The 22,491-nt window shown below is 42.6% G+C and overlaps 1 protein-coding gene and 1 pseudogene across 10 annotated transcripts in view; one reads left to right on the forward strand and one right to left on the reverse strand.

Annotated features, from left to right (window-relative positions):
• Positions 1-4,735, forward strand: part of ZNF566 (zinc finger protein 566) — a 42,042-nt gene extending 37,307 nt beyond the window's left edge. For all 10 annotated transcript variants that reach the window (XM_025369155.1, XM_025369157.1, XM_025369156.1 and 7 more), the window contains one exon: positions 3,362-4,735. In XM_025369155.1, the coding sequence (XP_025224940.1) occupies positions 3,362-4,386 (1,025 nt within the window). In that variant the 3' untranslated portion in view covers positions 4,387-4,735. The remainder of the gene's footprint in view (positions 1-3,361) is intronic.
• A 16,477-nt stretch (positions 4,736-21,212) lies between these two features.
• On the reverse strand, positions 21,213-22,469 carry LOC112613544 (annotated as a pseudogene).
• Positions 22,470-22,491: the final 22 nt, after the last annotated feature.

Raw genomic sequence — 22,491 nt, forward strand, 5'->3', positions numbered from 1 at the left:
AAAAAAAAAAAAAAAAAAGTGATTTATGCACTATTATTACATTATCAGAGTATTCTGAATACAACTATATTCATACCTTTACAATGAGTTTTATATTTTTATATTGTTAGTGTCCTTTTCTTTCTACTTGAAGAACTCTTTTTGGTGTTTCTTATAAGTTAAATCTAGTGTTGATATCCTCTCACGTCTTTTGTTTGGGATTCAGTGATCAGATTAAATGCCTTACAGCTATCAGAGAAAGATTGTATGATGTACGGTTTTTTTGGGTTTTTTTTTGAGGCGGAGTCTCACTCTGTCGCCCAGGCTGGAGTGCAGTGGCACGATCTTGGCTCACTGCAAGCTTCACCTCCCAGGTTCACGCCATTCTCCTGCCTCAGCTTCCCGAGTAGCTGGGACTACAGGCGCCCACCACCTTGCCTGGCTAATTTTTTGTATTTTTAGTAGAGACGGGATTTCACCATGTTGGCCAGGATGGTCTCGATCTCCTGACCTCGTGATCCACCCGCCTTGGCCTCCCAAAGTGCAGGGATTACAGGCGTGAGCCACCACGCCCGGCATGATGTACATTTTTACCATATCATCTAGTATGATTTCAAACTATCTTCCTTACATAATTCAGAACATTATTCCACAAAAATATTGAGTACCTATTAGTGTCATACACTTGATGATTTTACAGATGATAAAAACAGTGTTCATTGAGGTTTCATAATTTGTCTATGGCCTCTCAGCTAGTTAAAAAGTCCAGAATTCAGACCTCTTTTACAACCCTAAAGCCTTCAGTTTTCTCAACCACCTTGCTATACTCATTTTTTCTTTTCATCATATCTCATTTCGTAGTCATTTCTTTCTCTGTGGGTAAGTGATAAGAATACTAGCTGAGATCCTGTCCCTCTGTAACCAGACCAAGCTATTTCTTTTAAAAATGTATTTGTATTACATGTATATTATAATAGTTTACAAAGCTGTACCTTCCTTACCCCTCCATTTCCTTGTCTAAGAGTCAGTGACTTTCAAGTCTTCTAGCTATTCTCCCTGACTTTATTTTTTTTAGGAATCAAGGGGTCGGGCCTAATGTCCCCACTTTTGTATGGAAATTCTTTTTTTGTGTGTTGTCTGTTTGTTTGTTTGTTTGAGATGGAGTCTCGCTCTGTTCCCTACGCTGGAGTGCAGTGGCACGATCTTGGCTCACTGCAACCTCTGCCTCCTGGGTTCAAGCAATTCTCCTGCCTCAGCCTCCTGAGTAGCTGGGATTACAGGCACGCGCTACCACACCTGGCTAATTTTTGTATTTTTAGTAGAGATGGGATTTCACCATTTTGGTCAGGCTGGTCTCAAACTCCTGACCTCGTGATCCACCTGCCTTGGCCTCCCAAAGTGCTGGGATTACAGGCATAAGCCACCGTGCCTGGCGGAAATTCTTCCGTGGTATTTACAAACATTAATCCCAATCCTCACAACAGCTGTAAGGGCTGTCATTCCTATTGTATTAGACAGAGAACTGGAGGTTTGGAAAGTGGAACTAATTTGCCCAAGAAAACAAAGCTTATAATTATTCAAGTTTGAGTATAAAACGCATGTAACTGAATCTAGTATCTCTGATCTGTCAGTACCATACAATGCCTTCCATTTTACTCTCTCTCCTTTCCTTGAACCTACAAATGTCTTTTCTGCCAGTCAGTCATCACTACTATAGTGCTCGTGTACTTGTTAAGTCCCCTCTTCTCTTTAACAAAGGCCAGCATCTCAGAATTACAAGACAAACACTATTTTCATCCAACCCCAAACATATATCATATCTGTGCACACATGAGTCCTACCTACCACTCATACTATGTTCGTTCCACACTTGACTTTTCTTAAGCTAGGCTTTTTTCTGGATGGCTACCCTCTAGTTCCTTATCATTTTTTAAAGAGCTCTGGACCTCCAGTTACAGAATCCAGACCAGGGCTATCCAAGAGAACATTCAGTGGTATTGGAAATGTTTTATATTTGTGATGTTTAGTACAGACTTCCAGTACAAAAGCTACCAGCCAAGTTTGGCTGTTGAACATTGGAAATGTGAATAGTGTGACTGAGAAACTGAATTTTCAAATTCGGCTGTTTATTTCAAAATAAAATGCACACTTCATTTAAATTATTTGAAATTTTTTTTTATTATTATACTTTAAGTTCTAGGGTACATGTGCATAATGTGCAGGTTTGTTACATATGTATACTTGTGATATGTTGGTGTGCTGCACCCATCGACTCGTCAGCACCCATCAACTCATCATTTACATCAGGTATAACTCCCAATGCAATCCCTCCCTCCTCCCCCCTCCCCATAGTAGGCCCCAGTGTGTGATGTTCCCCTTCCCGAGTCCAAGTGATCTCATTGTTAATTATTTGAAATTTTAAATACGACATGTAGCTAGTAGCTACCATGTTAGACAATGCGTATCTAACCAGGGGCTGGCAAACTTTTTCTTGAAAGGCAAATAGTAAGTATTTTAGGTTTGCAGTTCACACATTCTGTGTCATAACTACTCACTTCTGCCCTTTTAGCGCAAAAGCATCCATAGACAAGTATGGCTAATAAAACTTCATTTATAAAAATCGGTGCGGGGCCATAGGCCATAGTTTACTGATCCCTGGGAATTTTCCATTAGGCATATTCATTCCATCCTGACAATAGCCCTGTTAACAGTGTGATTGATTATTTATTTATTTATTGAGACAGAGTCTCACTCTGTCGCCCAGGCTGGAGTGCAGTGGCGCAATCTTGGCTCACTGCAACCTCTGCCTCCCGGGTTCAAGCAATTCTCGTGCCTTAGCCTCCCCAGTAGCTGGGATTACAGGCGCATGCCACCATGCCCAGCCAATGTTTATATTTTTAGTAGAGACAGGTTTCACCATGTTGGCCAGGCTGATCTCAAACTCCTGACCTCAAGTGTTCTGCCTGCCTCACCCACCCAAGGTGCTGGGATTACAGGTGTAAGCCACCATGCCTGGCCATTTCCCTTATTTTACAATTAATACTGTGGGATCCTATTATATGTCCCGTGTGTGTATATGCAATGAGACATTTTGTGTGTGTATGATTAGAGTCATCCTTTAACAAGGGAGACAGGACTAAGGCATGTGTGTATTTAGCAAGCTTCCCAAAGTAATCCTGATCTATAGCAATGTTTGGGAAGCAGTGACTTATTTTGTTTTCCTGATCACTACCCTCATCTTATTATGTAACCTGTCTTCTAACTCTCTTTTTTCCTCATTCATTTGTAAAAAAAAATCAGTGAAATTCTCCCATATTGATTGAAGTTTCGTTTCTCCCAAATAAGAAAAACATGAGTGAATTACTTTCATATTTTCTTTCAGTCCTGGAATCAAGATGTGAGACCAAGAAATTATTTCTGAAGAAAGAAATTTATGAAATAGAATCAACCCAGTGGGAAATAATGGAAAAACTCACAAGACATGATTTTCAGTGCTCTAGTTTCAGAGATGATTGGGATTGTAATATCCAGTTTGAGAAACAGCTCGGCTCTCAGGGGGGACATTTCAATCAGTTGGTATTCACTCATGAAGATCTGCCCACTTTGAGTCAGCATCCATCCTTTACATTACAGCAAATCATTAATAGTAAAAAGAAATTCTGTGCATCTAAAGAATATAGGAAAACCTTTAGACATGGCTCACAATTTGCTACACATGAGATAATTCATACCATTGAGAAGCCCTATGAATGTAAGGAATGTGGAAAGTCCTTTAGACATCCCTCAAGACTCGCTCATCATCAGAAAATTCATACTGGCAAGAAACCCTTTGAATGTAAGGAATGTGGAAAAACCTTTATTTGTGGCTCAGACCTTACACGACATCACAGAATTCACACTGGTGAGAAACCCTATGAATGTAAGGAATGTGGGAAGGCCTTTAGTAGTGGTTCCAACTTCACTCGACATCAGAGAATTCACACGGGTGAGAAGCCTTATGAATGCAAAGAATGCGGGAAGGCCTTTAGTAGTGGCTCAAACTTTACTCAACATCAGAGAATTCATACTGGGGAAAAACCGTATGAATGTAAGGAATGTGGCAATGCCTTTAGTCAGAGCTCACAACTTATTAAACATCAAAGAATCCATACAGGTGAGAAACCTTATGAATGTAAGGAATGTGAAAAGGCTTTTCGTTCTGGCTCAGACCTTACTAGACATCAGAGAATTCATACTGGTGAGAAACCCTATGAATGTAAGATATGTGGGAAGGCTTATTCTCAGAGTTCACAGCTTATTAGTCATCACAGAATTCATACTAGTGAGAAACCCTACGAATATAGGGAATGTGGAAAGAACTTTAATTATAACCCACAACTTATTCAGCATCAAAATTTGTACTGGTGATGAGCCAGAATATATGAAATGTGTAGGGAGGCTTTTAATTATGGCTCAAAACAGAATTTATCTTGTTAATAATTTCCCTAGATGGAATAATGTAGAAACATTGTATTTGTGGACTACAGCTTATTCAGCCTGGGAAAAATAATGTTGGAGAAACACCCTATGATAGAATATATTTTGAAAACCTTAATCAAATCTCACTTCTCTTGACATCAGATAATTCAGTCTGTCGTACTGAAAATGACAGCACTTTTAACACCTTTCTAACCTTCTTAAGCATCACAGAATTTTTGTAGAAATGTAGTCCTGTGGTTTTCATTTTTTCCTGTAATTTGTCTAACTTACATTCTTAAAAATACTTTTAGTATCTGGGAGAAATGACGTCTTTATTTTTGAAGATGGCTTATTCTTTTCGTTCTTTATAACATTAAGGCATTCTTATTGTAAAAATGTTCATGAACAACATTTTACTCGATAGAGATCCTTCAATATCTTCATGGTGTTTTGTTGTGTTACTGTAATATTGCTTATGAAATCCTACTGGTGGATATCATGGTCTCCTCTAGATATTTTGCCATAATACATGCCAAAATACAAGTCCCTGATGGACATTCTCCCTAAGCACATATTCATATCATATCTTTTAACTGCAGAAATAATGTGTGAATATATTTTCCTTATAAAAGATGCAAGCATTACAAAAAGGCAAATGTACCCTTTGACCATTGTCTTGTGTCCATTCCCTTCCCAAAGTATAGTCTTTATCAGTTTATTGTTTATTGCTGATCATTTTTCTGTTTATATATACATGCGTGTCTCAGTAAAAATTAGAAAATGGGGGATAATTATAATACCTACCTCATAATGCTTTGTGAGGGTTAAATTAAGACCCATAAAGTGCTTAGCATTGTGCCTGACATGACAAATGCATACTCACTGAATGTTAGTCATCATTATTATATTCATCGTCATCAGTATTATTATTTGTAGAAAGGCTTTTTAACTTCTGCAGAACTTAGTCACCATTAGGCAGGGTAATTGACTGAAGAAAGACCCTTTTTGAAGGTAACAAGTTAAGAAAATTTCCCATCATCATGTACTTCCTATTGAACATGGAATAATCCTAGCTATTGGTGGGGAAAGTACTGTGAATAATGTGTGTGAAGGACTTTATTCCAGAATACTCTTTTTGCCACATTATATACCCAGTAAAAAAGAAAAGAGAACATAAACAAAATATTGGTGCACTGAGGAAAAAAGTATGAAGAGAAACAGCATCATATTTAAAAAATGGACAGAGATAGAAACATAGTTACAGATTTAAAAGGTTATGTTAAATATAATGCTTTTTTCTGATATGTTTGAAAATTTAAACAAAATGATTTTTAAGGCAAGTATACATCAATATTGACTCCAAGAAAATTAGGACTCTTAGAAGACTCTCATAAACACAGAGAATGGGAAAAATGAGCATGTGATCAATTAACTATTACTAATGAAGCACGAAATCCAGTTTCTTTCTAAGGAAAACTTTATCAAATGTTCAAGGAACTATTTCAGTTATATAGAAGTACATGTCTTGGCTCACGCCTGTAATCCCAACACTTTGGGAGGCTTAGGTGTTAGGATTATTTGAGGCCAGGAGTTTGAGACCATCCTGGCCAACATGTTGAAACCCCATTTTTAGTAAAAAATACAAAACTTAGCCAGGTGTGGTAGCACATGCCTGTAATCCCAGCTACTGGGGAGGCTGAGGCAGGAGAATCACTTGAACGCAGGAGGCAGAGGTTGCAGTGAGCCAAGATCACGCCACCGCACTTCAGCCTGAGACAGATTGAGACTGTGTCTCAAAAAAAAAAAATGTCCACAGTGTAGCTTTGTTTGGGGTTAAGTTAGTGTTTTGAAATGGGCCTTCCCTGTGCTCAAAGCATGCTTAGCAAGCAGCTCCCCACACTGGACAGATCGCATGTGTGGAAGGATGAAGTTTATGTCTGTAGAACTGTTATTTTATGCCCCATTTCCTTTTTTCTTAGATCCTGTGTAGACGGGTCTCTCTGAACGTTGTGTTACTTTACTGGCATAAGGAAGTAAAATATTTCATAATAAATTTGAGAAAGGTAGAGTGAGTAAAAATATCTGCAAATGAGAGAATTACTAAAAATGGACTGTTGTAATATTTTGCATTATCAAAATGAGAATTGCCCAATGAAATTTTTTTTACTTTCTTTTCTTGTGTGCTTATAAGTCTTTAAAGTTCCTCATCTAAAATTAGAGATAGTGCATTTGCACCCAAATTAATGAAGCAATACCATTAAAGAAAAAGAAAAGGGGCTGGGTGCGGTGGCTCACGCCTGTAATCCCAGCACTTTGAGAAGCCAAGGCAGGTGGATCACGAGGTCAGGAGTTCAAGACCAGCTTGGCCAATATGGTGAAACCCCATCTCTACTAAAAATACAAAAATTAGCTGGGCGTGGTGGTACATGCCTGTAGTCCCAGCTGCTGGGGAGGCTGAGGCAGGAGAATTGCTTGAACCCGGGAGGCGGAGGATGCAGTGAGCCGAGATCCTGACTGCACTCCAGCCTGGGCAACAGAGTCTCAAAAAAATCTGTCTCAAAAAAAAAAAAAAAGAAAAAATGATTATCTTTGCTCTTCTCCATTCCCCATTCCCTTCCCTCTGTCCATTTTCTTCTGAATAATGTTTAAAGGTTGTGTATATTACCCATATATATCTTCATGCTAAAACATTAACACACAGTTATTTATTTTATTATGTTTTTACAGAAAAATGGATAACTATACATTTCCCTGAAATTTGCTTTTTTACATTCAGCTGTACATCTTGGATTTTCCTTCAATAGATGATGATCTAACAGTCTTTCTGATGGTTGCAGTATGTTCCACAGTATTCTTTACCAATGCCTTTTCAACCACTTTCCCAATTGTGATATTATGGACTGTTTACGCTTTTTTGCCATCTAAAAGTAATGCTGCAATAAACACTTTTGTATTCTCTGTTTTATTTCTGTAAAATAAGCTCCCCAAGTCATTTCCAGTGTATTTGTTTTGTTTTGTTTTGACACAGAGTTTCACTCTTAATTGGCTAGGCTGGAGTGCAATGGCACAATATTGGCTTACCGCAACCTCTGCCTCCCGGGTTCAAGCGATTCTCCTGCCTCAGCCTCCCAAGTAGCTGGGGTTACAGGTATGCGCCACCACACCTGGATAATTTTGTATTTTTAGTAGAGACGGGGTTTTTCCATGTTGGTCAGGCTGGTCTCGAACTCCCGACCTCAGGTGATCCGCCCCCTCGGTCTCCCAAAGTGCTGGCATTATAGCCGTGAGCCACCATGCCCAGCATCATTTCCAGTGTTTTCTATGTTTCCTAGGAAGGTTTTGCTTCTAGAGGATTTCAGAGGGCAAGAGAATAAAGGTACAGAGTGCAGTTTTTCACATGTGATTCTGAGTGTGTATACACAGATTTAATCTTTTAATACATCAGGAATTGATTATACAATATAATGCAGGATGTCAGACTTGTTTCTATCCAGGAATAAAACCAATTATGCCAGAAGTAACTATTATTCACCTTTCTCCTACTGAATTAAAATACTATCAGTTGTATATTAAGTGCTATATATCTATTTCTGTTCTCCATATTCTAGCAATCCTTGACACTTTTCAGTAGCTTTTATTACTTTCAAATAAAGATGTATGTATATATTATTAATATATAGTTGATTATTTGCAAATAAAGACATGTTTCTTCATGAGAATTTTTGACTTACTCATTTTCCAATGAAAAACACATTAGGATTATATTTTGAGTTTCTTCAGTTTTAAATACAGAGTATCCTAAATGAATAAATGATTGACGCTGAGTGGATATTCATTAACACATCTTGAGGTTTCTTTTATAACTCCTCATCCTCCTGACCCTCTAATATCTAATAATAACACTATCTACTGTAATGTCTCACAAAACTTAAAATATGCTAGTAATATTTGAAAATTTATTAGGGTTCTGCTTATAAGGTGATAGATTCTTTTGGGCTCTATAGTTACATAATCTGCAGATAAAGGTGACATACCTATCACAATATTTTTTATATCTATCTTATTTCATTTTATTTTTATTTTGAGACGGAGTCTCCCTCTGTCACCTGGGCTGGAGTACAATGGTGCAATCTCGGCTCACCACGACCTCCGCCTCCCAGGTTCAAGTGATTCTCCTGCCTCAGCCTCCCAAGTAGCTGGGATTACAAGCATGTGCCACCATGCCCGGCTAATTTTATATTTTTAGTAGAGATGGGGTTTCTCCATGTTGGTCACGCTGGTCCGGAACTCCCAACCTCAGGTAATCCGCCTGCCTTGGCCTCCCAAAATGCTGGGATTACAGGTGTGAGCCACCACGCGCGGCCCAATAACAGAAACTTTAAGACAAAATGCATTATGAGACATGTCTTGCTTCAAGATCCTATAATGATCTTGTCTGAGGTAGTTACCTTGCAAGGGTGTTACTGTTTTTCTTGCTCCCCCTGTAACATCCAGACCATAAAATGTAATAAAAACCTCAGCATTCTCTCAATGACCAATTATGAAATCAAAACTACATATCAAAAATATTGCCAGATTTTGAAACTTTATCTAAAAATAATGTAGCGAATAGATGAAGGAGCACCTTCACCAGAGACACAACAGTGATTCCAATAAAATGGAAAGTGAGAATATAATCCAGCTATTTGGTGCTCCTTGTGACCATAGGCAACAGACCAAAGTTTGGGGTGGGAGAGGTAAGGGGGAGTAGGTTGCTGTTTGCTGGGCTGATTGATCCTGGCTCTCAAGTGAGAAATAGGTTTGAACCTTCTAAATGTAACATGGATAGAATGCAAAGATTCCCCTGGGTCAACTCCTACCTCTACCTTTTACAATAGTAAAAGTTAATAGAAAACTATAGTAACTAACAATAATTCAGATCCTATGAAAGAAGATTTGAGTCACTTTAAAAACTTCCAATCACAGCTGGGTGTGGTGGCTGGCTCATGCCTGTAGTCCCAGCTTTTGGGAGGCCAAGGCAAGAGGATCACAAGCCCAGGTGTTCAAGACCAGCCTGGGCAACATAGTGACACATTGGTGATACAAAAAATAAAAAAAAAATTAACTGGACATTGCAGCACGTGCCTGTAGTGCCAGCCATTCGCAGGGACTGAGGTAGAAGGATGGCTTGAGCCCAAGACATCAAGGCTGCAGTGACCCATGATGGTGCCACTGCACTCCAGCCTGGGCAACAGAGCTAAAAGCCTGTCTGAAAAACTTAAAAAAAAAAAAAAAAAAGAGAGAGAAGAAAGAGAGAGAGACAAAGGAAAGAAGGAAGGAAGGAAAGAGAGAAAGAAAAGAAAGAAAGGCAGGCCAGGCGCGGTGGCTCACGCCTGTAATCCCAGCACTTTGGGAGGCCGAGGCAGGAGGATCACAGGTCAGCAGTTCGAGACCAGCCTGGCCAACATGGCGAAACCCCATCTCTACTAAAAATACAAAAATTAGCCAGGCGTGATGGTGGGCACCTGTAATCCCAGTACGTGGGAGGCTGAAGCAGGAGAATCACTTGAAACCAGAAAGCAGAGGTTGCAGTGAGCCGAGATGTGCCACTGCACTCCAGCCTAGGCAAAAAAGCAAAACTCCATCTCAAAAAAAAAAAAAAAGAAAGAAAGAAATTGTCCTCATTTTTCAGTTAAGGAGGTTGCTCCAAACAAAAGAAATTTTCCCATTTTTACCTTCAGTTTCTCTTAAGCATTTGTTGTGTTTATTCTTTGTGGTGGTCCTTTTAGTTTAGTTTTCATTTCTAAAATGATTATTTTATTTTGAATTACTTTCTGAATTATTACCTCATTTCCCACATTTTCTGATTCTAATTGATTTTGTTCTTTCATATCTTGTATCATTTTGTTAATGAAATTTTAGCTCAATTTGAAATTGCAAGTTCCAGTTCTGATCTCCTGTGGGCATGGCTTTTGGATATGCTTTTATTGTCTGGAGGAATGTTATTGTGTTCCTTATTCTCTCTCTCTCTTTTAAATTGTAACTCTTAGAGAATTCATGCTTGATACTTTTCTGTTGCTTTTTAAAATTATTTATTTATTTATTTATTTGCTTGTTTGTTTATTGAGATGGAGTCTCGCTCTGTCGCCCAGGCTGGAGTGCAGTGGCACGATCTTGGCTTACTGCAACCTCTGCCTCCCGGGTTCAAGCCATTCTTCTGCCTCAGCCTCCCAAGTAGCTGGGACTACAGGTGTGCACCACCATACCTGGCTAATTTAGTAGAGACGGGGTTTCACCATGTTGGCCAGGCTGCTCGAACTCCAGACCTCATGATCCGCCCACCTCTGTCTCCCAAAGTGCTGGGATTCCATTTAATTTTATTGTTTAAGACAGAGTCTCGCTCTGTCACCCAGGCTAGAGTGCAGTGGTGGGAGCTCAGCTCATTGCAACCTCCACTTCCCAGGCTCAAATGATCCTCCTGCCTCAGCCTTCCTCTTTTTTTTTTTTTTTTTTTTTTTTTTTTGAGACGGAGTCTTGCTCTGTCACCCAGGCTGGAGTGCAGTGGCGCAATCTCAGCTCACTGCAACCTCCGCCTCCCTGGTTCACACCATTCTCCTGCCTCAGCCTCCCGAGTAGCTGGGACTACAGGCGTCCACTACCACGCCCGGCTAATTTTTTTGTATTTTTAGTAGAGACAGGGTTTCATTGTGTTAGCCAGGATGGTCTTGATCTCCTGACCTCATGATCCGCCCGCCTCAGCCTCCCAAAGTGCTGGGATTACAGGCATGAGCCACTGCGCCCAGCTTCAGCCTTCCAAGTAGCTGGGATTTAGTGTGCCAACATGCCCATCTAATTTTTTTTGTATTTGTAGTAGAAACGGCGTGTCACCATGTTGGCCAGGCTGGTCTTGAACTCCTGACCTCAAATGATCCACCCGCCTCAGCCTCCCAAAGTGCTGGTGTTACAGGCGTGAGCCACCGTGCCCCGCCGGTGTTGCTTATTTATTTATTTATTTAGAAATGGAAAGGAATTTTGGCTGTCGGTTTTAAGAGTTGTCACAGAGAAGAGTTCACTGGCCCCTTCAGGTCTTCCCTCGTGGACCACTTGCATTCCCCTCCTGTTGTTGTGGGCAAAGCCTCAACCCCTCTCTGCTTGCTGCTCTCAGCGTGGCCCTCTGTTTTCCGTTGTTTTGTTTTTTCAAGACGGAGTCTTGCTCTGTCACCCAGGTTGGAGTGCAGAGGCACAATCTTGGCTCACTGCAACCTCCACGTCCCAGGTTCAAGCGATTCTCCTGCCTCAGCCTCTCATGTAGCTGGGATTACAGGTGCCTGCCACCATGCCCAGCTAATTTTGTATTTTTAGTAGCAATGGGGTTTCGCCACGTTGGCCAGGCTGGTCTTGAACTCCTGACCTCATGATCCACCTGCCTCGGCCTCCCAAAGTGCTGGGATTACAGGCATGAGCCACCATGCCCAACCCCTTCTGTGTTTTAATACTCGTTTTGAGGCTCTTCCGTTTTCAGATGATTTCAGATGCCCCATCACTTCCCTCGGCTGCCTCCTTCACAGATGCTCAGGTCCACTATTGCAGGTATTGTGATGTTTATGATTGTTCTGATCTGCTTATATCTGGGGGCTCATGGGGACATTTCCTGTATTAGTTTGCTGGTACTGCTATAACAGATCACCACAGCTGGTTAGCTTACACATAACTTTATTTTCTCACAGCTCTAGAGGCTTTTTGTCACAGATCAAGGTGTTGGCAGGTCTGGTTTATCCTAAGGCCTCTCTCCTTGGCTTGCAGACAACTGCCTTCTTGCTGGATTTTCACACGGCATTTCCGCTGCATGTGCACATCCCTCATGTGCCTCAGCATATCCAAATTTCCTTTTTTAAAATAAGGACACCAGGCTGGGCGTGGTGGCTCACACCTGTAATCCCAGCACTTTGGGAGGCTGAGGCGGGCGGATCACCTGAAGTCAGGAGTTGGAGACTAGCCTGGGCAACATGGCGAAGCCCCGTATCTACTAAAAATACAAAAATTAGCCAGGCATGGTGACACATGCCTGCAGTCCCTGCTATTCGGGAGGCTGAGGCACAAGAATCGTTGAACCCAGGAGGTGGAGGTTACAGTGAGCCAAGATCAAGCCACTGCCCTCCAGCCTGTGTGACAGAGTGAGACTCTTGTCTCAAAAAAAAAAAAAAAAAAAAAGATAAAATAAGGACAACAGTCATATAGGATTAGGACCCACCGCAACTACCTCATTTTAGCTTAATCATCTCTTTGAAGACTGCACCTCCAAATACACTCACATTGTGAGGTACTGGGGGTTACAGCTTAAACATACAAATTTTGGAAGTGTGCAATTCAGCCCATCACATTATCTCACGTAGTTTTGTTTGAATGTTGTCAACAGGCTTTTGGTTTTGCTGTCTGATTGCTCTATTTTTATTTGGGGATTTTGGAAGATTCAAAAACTACTGCTGGAGGCACAATTTTTCTAGAATCTTGGTGCTTCTGTTTTTGTTTTGTTTTAATCAGCTTTATTGAGGGAAAATTTGCATGCAACAAAATGTATCAATTTTAAGTGTACAATTTGATGAGTTTTGACACATATGCAATCATGTAATTATTACCATTGAACCTCGAAAATTTGAGAGAGGTCTCAGTTAATTTAGAAAGTTTATCTTGCTGCAGGGCACGGTGGCTCATGCCTGCAACCTCAGCACTTTGGGAAGCCGAGGTGGGCAGATCACGAGGTCAGGAGTTTGAGACCAGTCTGGCCGACATGGTGAAACGCCATCTCTACTAAAAATTAAAAATAAATAAATAAATTAAATAAAATAAAATTAGCCAAGCATGGTGGCGGGCACCTGTAGTCCCAGTTACTCAGAAGGCTGAGGCAGGAGAATCACTTGAACCCGAGAGGCAGAGGTTGCAGTGAGCCAAGATCTCGCCAATGCACTCCAGCTTGGGCGACAGAGTGAGGCTCCGTCTCAGGGGAAAAAAAAGAACGTTTATTTTGCCAAGGTCGAGGACATGCGCCCGTGACACAGCCTCAGGAGTTCCTGATGACACGTGCCCAAGGTGGTCAGAGCACAGCTTGGTTTTACACATTTTAGGAAGATACGAGACATCAATCAATATATGTAAAATGAACATTGGTTTGGTCCAGAAAGGTAGGACAGTTCACAGGTAGGTGAGAAACAAATGGTTGCGTTCTTTTTATTCATGGCTTTTATTTTTATTTTTATTTTTTGAGACGGAGTTTCACTCTTGTCTCCCAGGCTGGAGTGCAGTGCTATGATCTTGGCTCATTGTAGCCTTCGCCTCCTGGGTTCAAGCGATTCTCCTGCCTCAGCTTCCCAAGCTGGGATTACAGGCGCCTGCCACCACGCCCGGCTAATTTTTTTGTATTGTTAGTAGAGACAGGGTTTGGCCATGTCTTGAACTCCTGACCTCAGGTGATCCGCCCGGCTCGGCCTCCCAAAGTGCTGGGATTACAGGCGTAAGCCACCGCGCCTGACCCTGGCTGCATTCTTTTGAGTTTCTGATGAGCCTCTCCAAAGAGGCAATCAGATACGCATTTATCTCAGTGAGCAGAGGAATGACTTTGAATAGAACGGGAGGCAGGTTTGTCCCAAGCAGTTCCCAGCTTGACTTTTCTCTTTACCTTAGTGATTTTGGGGGCCCAAGATGTGTTCCTTTCACAACCACAATCATGATATACAGAACTTCCATCAACTCAGAAAGTTCCCTCATGTCCTTTTTTTTTTTTTTTTGAGACAGAGTCTCGCTGTGTTGCTCAGGCTGGAGTGCAGTGACGTGATCTCGTCTCACTGCACCTTCTCTCCCCACCTCCAGAGTAGCTGTGACTACGGTGCCACTGAACCCGGCTAATTTTTGTGTTTTTAGTAGAGACAGGGTTTCACCATGTTGGCCAGGCTCCTCTCGAACTCCTGACCCAAGAGATCCGCCCACCTCGGGTTCCCAAAGTGCTGGGATTACAGGTGTAAACCACCGCATCCAGCCCCGTATGTTGCCCAGGCTGTAGTGCAGTGGCGCAATCTTGGCTCAATGCAACCTCCACCTCCCAGGTTCAAGCGATTCTCCTGCCTCAGCCTGCCAAGTAGCTGGGATTACAGGCATGCACAATCACACCTAACTAATTTTGTATTTTTAGTAGACATGGGGTTTCTCCATGTTGGCCAGGCTGGTCTGTGATCCTCCTGCCTCAGCCTCCCAAAGTGCTGGGATTACAGGCATGAGCCACGGCTCCCGGCCACTCATGCACTTTTGCAGTCCGTCTCCTCCCCAACCCCTGCCCCAGCCCCTGAAGGCCGCTGTTCTCTTTCCTGTCCACAATAGTTGTACTTTTTCTAGAATTTCATATAAATAGAATCATATAGTATTTGATCTTTTTTTTTTTTTTTTTTTTTTTGAGACGGAGTCTCGCTCTGTCGCCCAGGCTGGAGTGCAGTGGCCAGATCTCAGCTCACTGCAAGCTCCGCCTCCCGGGTTCCCGCCATTCTCCTGCCTCAGCCTCCCGAGTAGCTGGGACTACAGGCGCCCACAACCGCGCCCGGCTAATTTTTTTGTATTTTTAGTAGAGACGAGGTTTCACCGTGGTCTCGATCTCCTGACCTTGTGATCCGCCCGCCTCGGCCTCCCAAAGTGCTGGGATTACAGGCGTGAGCCACCGCGCCCGGCCAGTATTTGATCTTTTATGTAAAACTTCTTGTACTTAACATAGTGCTTTTGAGATTCATTCATGTTGTTGCATATGTCAGTAAATTATTCTTTGTTTTCTGAGTAATATTGCATTGTGTAGACATCTTCCAATTTGTTTATCTGTTTACCAGTTGATAGAGAATGGGTAGCGTCCAGTGTTTGGCAGTGTGAATAAAGCTACTATGAACATTCAAGGGCAAATTTTTTTTTTTTTTTGAGATGGAGTCTCGCTCTGTTGCCCAGGCTGGGGTGCAGTGGTGAGATGTCGGCTCACTGCAAGCTCCGCCTCCCGGGTTCAGGCGTTTCTGCTGCCCCAGCCTGCTGAGGAGCTGGGATTACAGGTGTGAGGCATCACGCTTACCTGATTTTTGTATTTTTAGTAGAGACGGGGTTTTACCATGTTGGTCAGACTGGTCTCAAACTCCTGACCTTGTGATCTGCCCACTCAGCCTCCCAAAGTGTTGGGATTACAGGCTTGAGCCACCACATACGGCCAATAATTTTTTTTTAAAGGAAAATAAGTGCTAGTGAGAATGTAGCGAAATTGGAACTATCATACATTGTTTATGGAAATGTAAATGGTGTAGCTGCTGTGGAAAAAAGTTTGGGGGTTACTCAATAAACTGAACATAAATTACTGTATGACTCAGGAATTCCATATATATATATATGTGCTTTGTGTATGTGTGTGTGCGTGTGTGTGTGTGTATATATATATACACACACGCTATGCATTTTTTTTTAAGACTTTTTTTTTTAAGACAGAATCTTGCACTATTGCCCAGGCTGGAGTGCAGTCTTGGCTTACTGCAACCTCCCCTTCTTGAGTTTAAGTGATTCTCATGCCTCAGCCTCCCAAGTAGCTGGGATTACAGGTGCACACCACCATGCCCAGCTAATTTTTGTACTTTTAGTAGAGACAGAGTTTTACCATGTTGCCCAGGCTGGTCTTGAAATCCTGGCCTCAAGTGATCTGCCCACCTTGGCCTTCCAAAGGGCTGAGATTACAGGTGTGAGCCACCATGCCTGGCCCACTTGTATATATTGAGTATATACTTAAAAGAATTGAAAATGAGTATTTAAACAAAAACTTGTACACAAAGTTTATGGCAGCAATATTCACAATAGCCAAAAGGTAGAAACAATGCACTTCTATCTACTGATGGGTCAACAAAATGTGGTACATTCATACAATAGAACAGTATTCAGCTAGAAAAAGAAATAAAGTATTGATGTATTGATGTATGCTACAGCATGGATGAATATTCAAAATATTATGCTAAGTGAAAGGAGCCAGACATAAAAGGGCTTATATTGTATGGTTCCATTTATATAAAGTATCTATAACAGGCAAATCTATAGAGACAGAAAGCAGATTAGTAGTTGCCATGGCTGGAGGAAGTAAGGAATGCAAAGCAACTTAGAAGGTATGGGGGTATATTAGTTCGTTTTCACACTGCTATAAAGAACTGCCCGAGATTGTGTAATTTTTAAAGAAAGGAGGTTTAATTGACTCACAGTTCCGCATGGCTCGGGAGGCCTCAGGAAACTTACAGTCATGACGGAAGAGGAAGCAAGCACGTCTTACACAGCAGCAGGTGAGAGAGAGAGTGTGAAGGAGGAACTGTCAAACACTTATAAAACCATCAGATCTGGTGAGAACTCACTCACTATCACAAAAACAGCATGGAGGAAACTGCCCCTATAATCCAATCACCTCCCATCAAGTCCCTCCTTCAACATGTGGGGATTATGGGGATTACAATTTGAGATGAGATTTAGGTGGAGACACAGAGCCAAACCATATCAATGGCTTTTATTTTTATTATTATTATTTTTTTTAGGGGGTGGTGATTAAATGTTCTGGAACTGGATAGTGGTGATGAAAGAACACCATGAATTCAGCTGGGCACAGTGGCTCACGCCTGTATTCCCAGCACTTTGGGAGGCCAAGGCAGGCAAATTACGAGGTCGGGAGTTTGAAACCAACCTGGCCAACATGGTGAAACCCCGTCTCTACTAAAATACAAAAATTATCTGGGCGTGGTGTTGGGCACCTATAATCCCAGCTACTCAGGAGGCTGAGGCAGGAGAATGGCTTGAACACGGGAGGCAGAGGCGGAGGTTGCAGTGAGCCGAGATCGTGCTGCTGCACTCCAGACTCCAGCCCGGGCGACAGTGCGAGACTCTGTCTCAAAAACAAAAACCACTGTGAATTCACTAGGTGCCTCTAAATGTTATGCTTTAAAAATGGTTAAAATGGTGACTTTTTATATTATGTCTATTTTGCCACAATAAAAACATTTTTATTGCCTTCCTGGTGTTATGACATGGAACTTTTAACTCCAACTCACCCATCCTTTATCCAGTTCTACCTGAGCACCAGAGCCCTCTTACATCTTACATCCCTGCTGACTTGGCTCTGTCTTATTTGCCCCATGGCTAAAGCCCTCATCCTGCTGGTCACCAACTCTCCTTCATTACCTTCTCACAATAGACATTTCTCATATCTTCAGGCTATCCACAATTGTGACCCCACTTGTAATCAAATCCACAAAGGTACAAAAGATACAAAAGGGAATCTGGCATAGAAGAACTATAGATAAGACCAGCTGGAATTGAGAAAGAGATTACTGCTCCCTGAACTCATTGTTGTTCACTGAAGGGTGGAAGGTGGCCTTTTCCTTGGCTTCAGGGAGATATTTATTGTGTGTTACACTGAGTAGACCATGAACTAAGATACCTAGTGTGTGGCTTTTTTGGCACAGAAGTTTTTGGAATGACTATCAGCAAATAGCATCCCAGAAAGAGAATTTCAGTTCCAAATGATTTAATTGAAAAGTTCTACCAACCCGTTCAGGTTAAGAACAATTCCAACCTTACATAAACTTTCCCAGAGAATAAAAAGGCAGAAACAGTGACTTCTTTAATGAAAATAGGATCACTGGCCGGGCGTGGTGGCTCACACCTGTAATCCCAGCACTTTAGGAGGCAGAGACAGGTGGATCACGAGGTCAGGAGTTCAAGACCAGCCTGGCCAACATAGTAATCCCATCTCTACTAAAAACACAAAAATTAGCTGGGCATGGTGGCGTGTGCCTGTATTCCCAGCTACTTAGGAGGCTGAGGCAGGAGAATCTCTTGAACCCAGGAGTTGGAAGTTGCAGTAGGCTGAGATCATGCCACTGCACTCCAGCTTGAGCAACAGAGACAAGACTTTTTCTCAAAAAAATTAAAAAGAAGGAAAATATGATCACCTTGATTTCAAAATCTCTCAAAGACAGTATGAGAAAAGAAAATTATGGGGTAGTTGTATTCATGAAGGTAGAGACAAAGTTCTTATCTAAATCATTAAGGGAACTAGATTTTTAGCCAACTAGATTATGACCAACTTGAGATATTTATTCCAGAAATGCAAGTTTGACTTATTATTTAAAAATCAGTTAATATGATTCCCCACATGAATGTATTAATTTAGAAAGAACCCCAGGATCATCTGAAAAGATATAGAAAAGATGATAGAATTTCAAATTAAATTATCATCAAGCCTCTTGGAAAAATGGAAATACAAGGAAACTTCTAAGAAAGGATATCAAAGGAGAACTTTAAGTGCATTTTTTTGATGGGCACGGTGCCTCATACTTGTAATCCCAGCACTTTGGGAGGCTGAGGCAGGAGGATTACTTGAGCCCAGGAGTTTGAGACCAGCCTGGGCAATATAGTGAGACCTCATCTCTACAAAAAAATTTAAAAATTAGCTGGGTGTGGTGGTGCTTGTCTAGTACCAGCTACTTAGGAGGCTGAGTCAGGAGAACTACTTGAGCCTAGGAGGTAGAGGCTGCAGTGAGCCCTGATGGCACCATTGCACTCCAACCTAGGCGACAGAGGGAGACCCTGTTTCAAAAAAACAACAACAGCATATTTTTTACTTAATGATGAAATACTGAAATCTTTCCCTTTAAGATCAGGACCAAGGCAAGAAGACCTGCTACCGTCACTGCTAGTCAATAGTGTACTGGCTGCATCACTTGGTGACCAAAAAAGGCTCTATCATCTGCAATGCTTCTCGTTCTGTGCTAATGATAAAATGTTACTCCAGCTTCATACTAATAAAGTCATTCCAGTGTGAAGACACTGATTGAGTCTGACATATTAATGTCACATGTCTCTTTCTGGAGAGTCATGTATTGTGAACTCTTCAGTGATAAATGGAGGTGAGACAAGAGAATAGGTCTGGAGGCAGGGAACCTAAGGCCATTCCCGCTGACTTCTTAGAACTGAATCAGAAGGAAAATCCTGTCTCTCCACACCCAAGTAACAAAAGGATCAGAAGCTACTACCTTTGCACTGTGGTGCAGAAATCAATCAGACACTTGCATAGGGCGTAACTTTGTAACTACCTGTTAGTCTCTGATTGGTCCTGCCTTCCACAACCAATCAGACTGGTTTTGGGCCATTCCTTCATTTACATACAGTGTAACCAAGTACCCAATGGGAAACCTCTAGAGGGTATTTAAAACCCAGAAAATTCCGTAACCAGAACTCTTTGCACTTAAGCCTGCTCCCCCTCTGCAGAGTGTACTTTTGTTTCAATAAATCTGTGCTTCCGTTGCTTCATTGTTTTGTTGCTTTGTGCATTTTGTCCAATTCTTTGTTCAAAACATCAAGAACCTGGATGACTACCATGAGACAAGAACTTAGCTTAAATCCCTACTACAATAATAACAGTTATCAGATTTCTCTATCTCTGTAAAGATTTCAGTTGCTATCAAAACATTTACATTTCTAATATACAGCTTCTCTCTTATGGAGACGCTTTGGTGAGTGTAAAGATTTGACTTTCAATGGAAACATTTACCACACACTAATATGTGTATGGCTTCATTTTTTCCATACTCTGCATTTATTTGGTTCCTTCCCTTGAAGACTTTTTGAGTATCAGGAAGCATTGAGTGAAAGCCAAACACCTCAATACATTTATCACATTAACTTAGTTTTTCTCCCATCTTGAATGGATGAGAGCTAAGCTGTTTACATTTATTACATATAAAACATGTATTAGGTTTCAGACATATGTGAACACTCTATCAAGGCTTGACATTGATAAATACACTTCTAAAGTGTCATTTAATTTCCAATTGCAAACGTCCCTAGTGTTATATCTCTTAGATATCTCCTCTGTGGCCTCTCCAGGTGGCTACCTTGTGTTTTGAGGAGATTGCTGTGCTAGATAGAGGCTGTAACTAAACAACTTCTCTTTGCCTATATCTATGGGAAAATTAAGTTACATGTATGATACTTCGTTCAGAGAGTTCTAGTTTACTGATTTTTTTTTTTCTTTTTTCTTTTTTTTTTTTTTTTGAGACGGAGTCTCGCTCTGTCACCCAGGCTGGAGTGCAGTGGCCAGATCTCAGCTCACTGCAAGCTCCGCCTCCCGGGTTCCCGCCATTCTCCTGCCTCAGCCTCCCAAGTAGCTGGGACCACAGGCGCCGCCACCTCGCCCGGCTAATTTTTTGTGTTTTTAGTAGAGACGGGGTTTCGCCGTGTTAGCCAGGATGGTCTCGATCTCCTGACCTTGTGATCCGCCCGTCTCGGCCTCCCAAAGTGCTGGGATTACAGGCTTGAGCCACCGCGCCCGGCCTCTTTTTTTTTTTTTGAGACGGATTCTTGCTCTTGTCTTCCAGGATGGAGTGCAATGGCATGATCTTGGCTCACTGCAACCTCCACCTCCTGGGTTCAAGCGATTCTCCTGCCTCAGCCTACCGAGTAGCTGGGATCATGGGTGCCTGCACCACTCCTGGCTGATTTTTGTATTTTTAGTAGAGACGGGGTTTCGTCATGTTGGCCAGGCTGGTCTCGAACTCCTGACCTTGTGATCCGCCCGCCTCCGCCTCCCAAAGTGCTGGGATTACAGGCCTGAGCTACCGCACCCGGCCGATTTTTTTTTTTTTTTTTAATGACAAAGACATGGCTTTAATGTTATCCAGGAGAGAGCTGATTCACATAGGGTTATTGAACACTAGAATCTGATGTTGAATCTGTCATGTCAACAACAGACAAATGCATTACAATTTAGGGAAAGCTGTTTTCTGGGTACCTCCCACATGTTTGCAGAAGGCGGCTAGAATTTGCTTCCAGGCATCTACCTGGGCCTTAGAATGAGCCCTGGCTCCCCAATCCACATCACATGTTTGTTCAGTAATTTGTGAAGGGAAGCTGGGCACAGAGGGAAGTAAGGAGGCTCAATGTAAAGCCCAGTCCCAGGGTAAAAAGACGATCTGGGCTTTTTCCTTTTCATGGGCCTGTAACCGTTCAGAGACTGGGCATGCAACTCACTCCTCCAGTTATGGTCATCCTGACCAACAATGAAAAGGATGGGGCCCTGCGCCTTCTCTATTGAAATCATGCTGGGGTTCTCATACCCTCCTACGAGATCATTCCTTATATCCACGACGTCCACGAGGCCTGAGAAAGCTACCTTGATTCTCCTCAGGTCATAGCCCAGTCGTGGAATGCTATTCTGCTTCTAGTTTATGCCTCTGTTCCCACTGATCCTGGATCCATTGATGGAAACTGGCTGAGACATTCTTCAAGAATGAGGCCATTGAGAGACAAATATCAGTTCCTAGAGAAATGCCCCAAAGCCCAATGCCTGGACCTTTTACCTGGGGATGTTGAAACATGTAGCATAGGGCTTCTTCGAAGTACTCCAGGGGTATGTTGTCCACGTTCTTGGGGAGATCTTCAAAGTTATAATAAGCTAGAGCCAACGTGACAAAGCCACGGCCAGCAAGGAGGCTGGCTCGATATTCCAACAGGCTCCCTCCGATAACCAAAGATGCCAATGATCCCTAGGAAGGGTCCAGGTCCTGGCGACAGGAAGGGCGTGGCGCGCACCCGGCCCGCGCGCACTGACTCGCGCCGCACCCCCAGCGAGAAGAAGCCGCGCTCGTGCCGCGCGTGGCATAGCAGCCGTCCAGCACCTCCAACTCCACGACAAAGGGAATCTGTACATCCCGCTTCAGAAAGCGCCAGAAAGACTTCTTGGATTCCAGGGCCCAGAGCAGTCCCATGGGCTCGAGCCCTCGAGGCTGCCGCCCAGCACGGGCGCGCGCTCCAGGTCCAGCTCGCCGCGGGCGTCGGCTCAGTAGCGCGCGTCGGCTCAGTAGCGCGCGTGGGCCCAGAAGAGCGTGCCCTTCTTGCCGCGCAGGGGCGCGCGCGCAGTGCGACCAGCTCCTCCGGGGCCAGGCCGCGCACGGCGATGCGCACCGCTTGTCCCAGCAGCCGCGGCCCGTGGGCTCCAGGATCAGCGTTGCTGACATCTTGGAGCCGGAGCGGGGAATC

This window comes from Theropithecus gelada, chromosome 19 (assembly GCF_003255815.1).
Source record: "Theropithecus gelada isolate Dixy chromosome 19, Tgel_1.0, whole genome shotgun sequence".
Taxonomy (NCBI): Eukaryota; Metazoa; Chordata; class Mammalia; order Primates; family Cercopithecidae; genus Theropithecus; species Theropithecus gelada.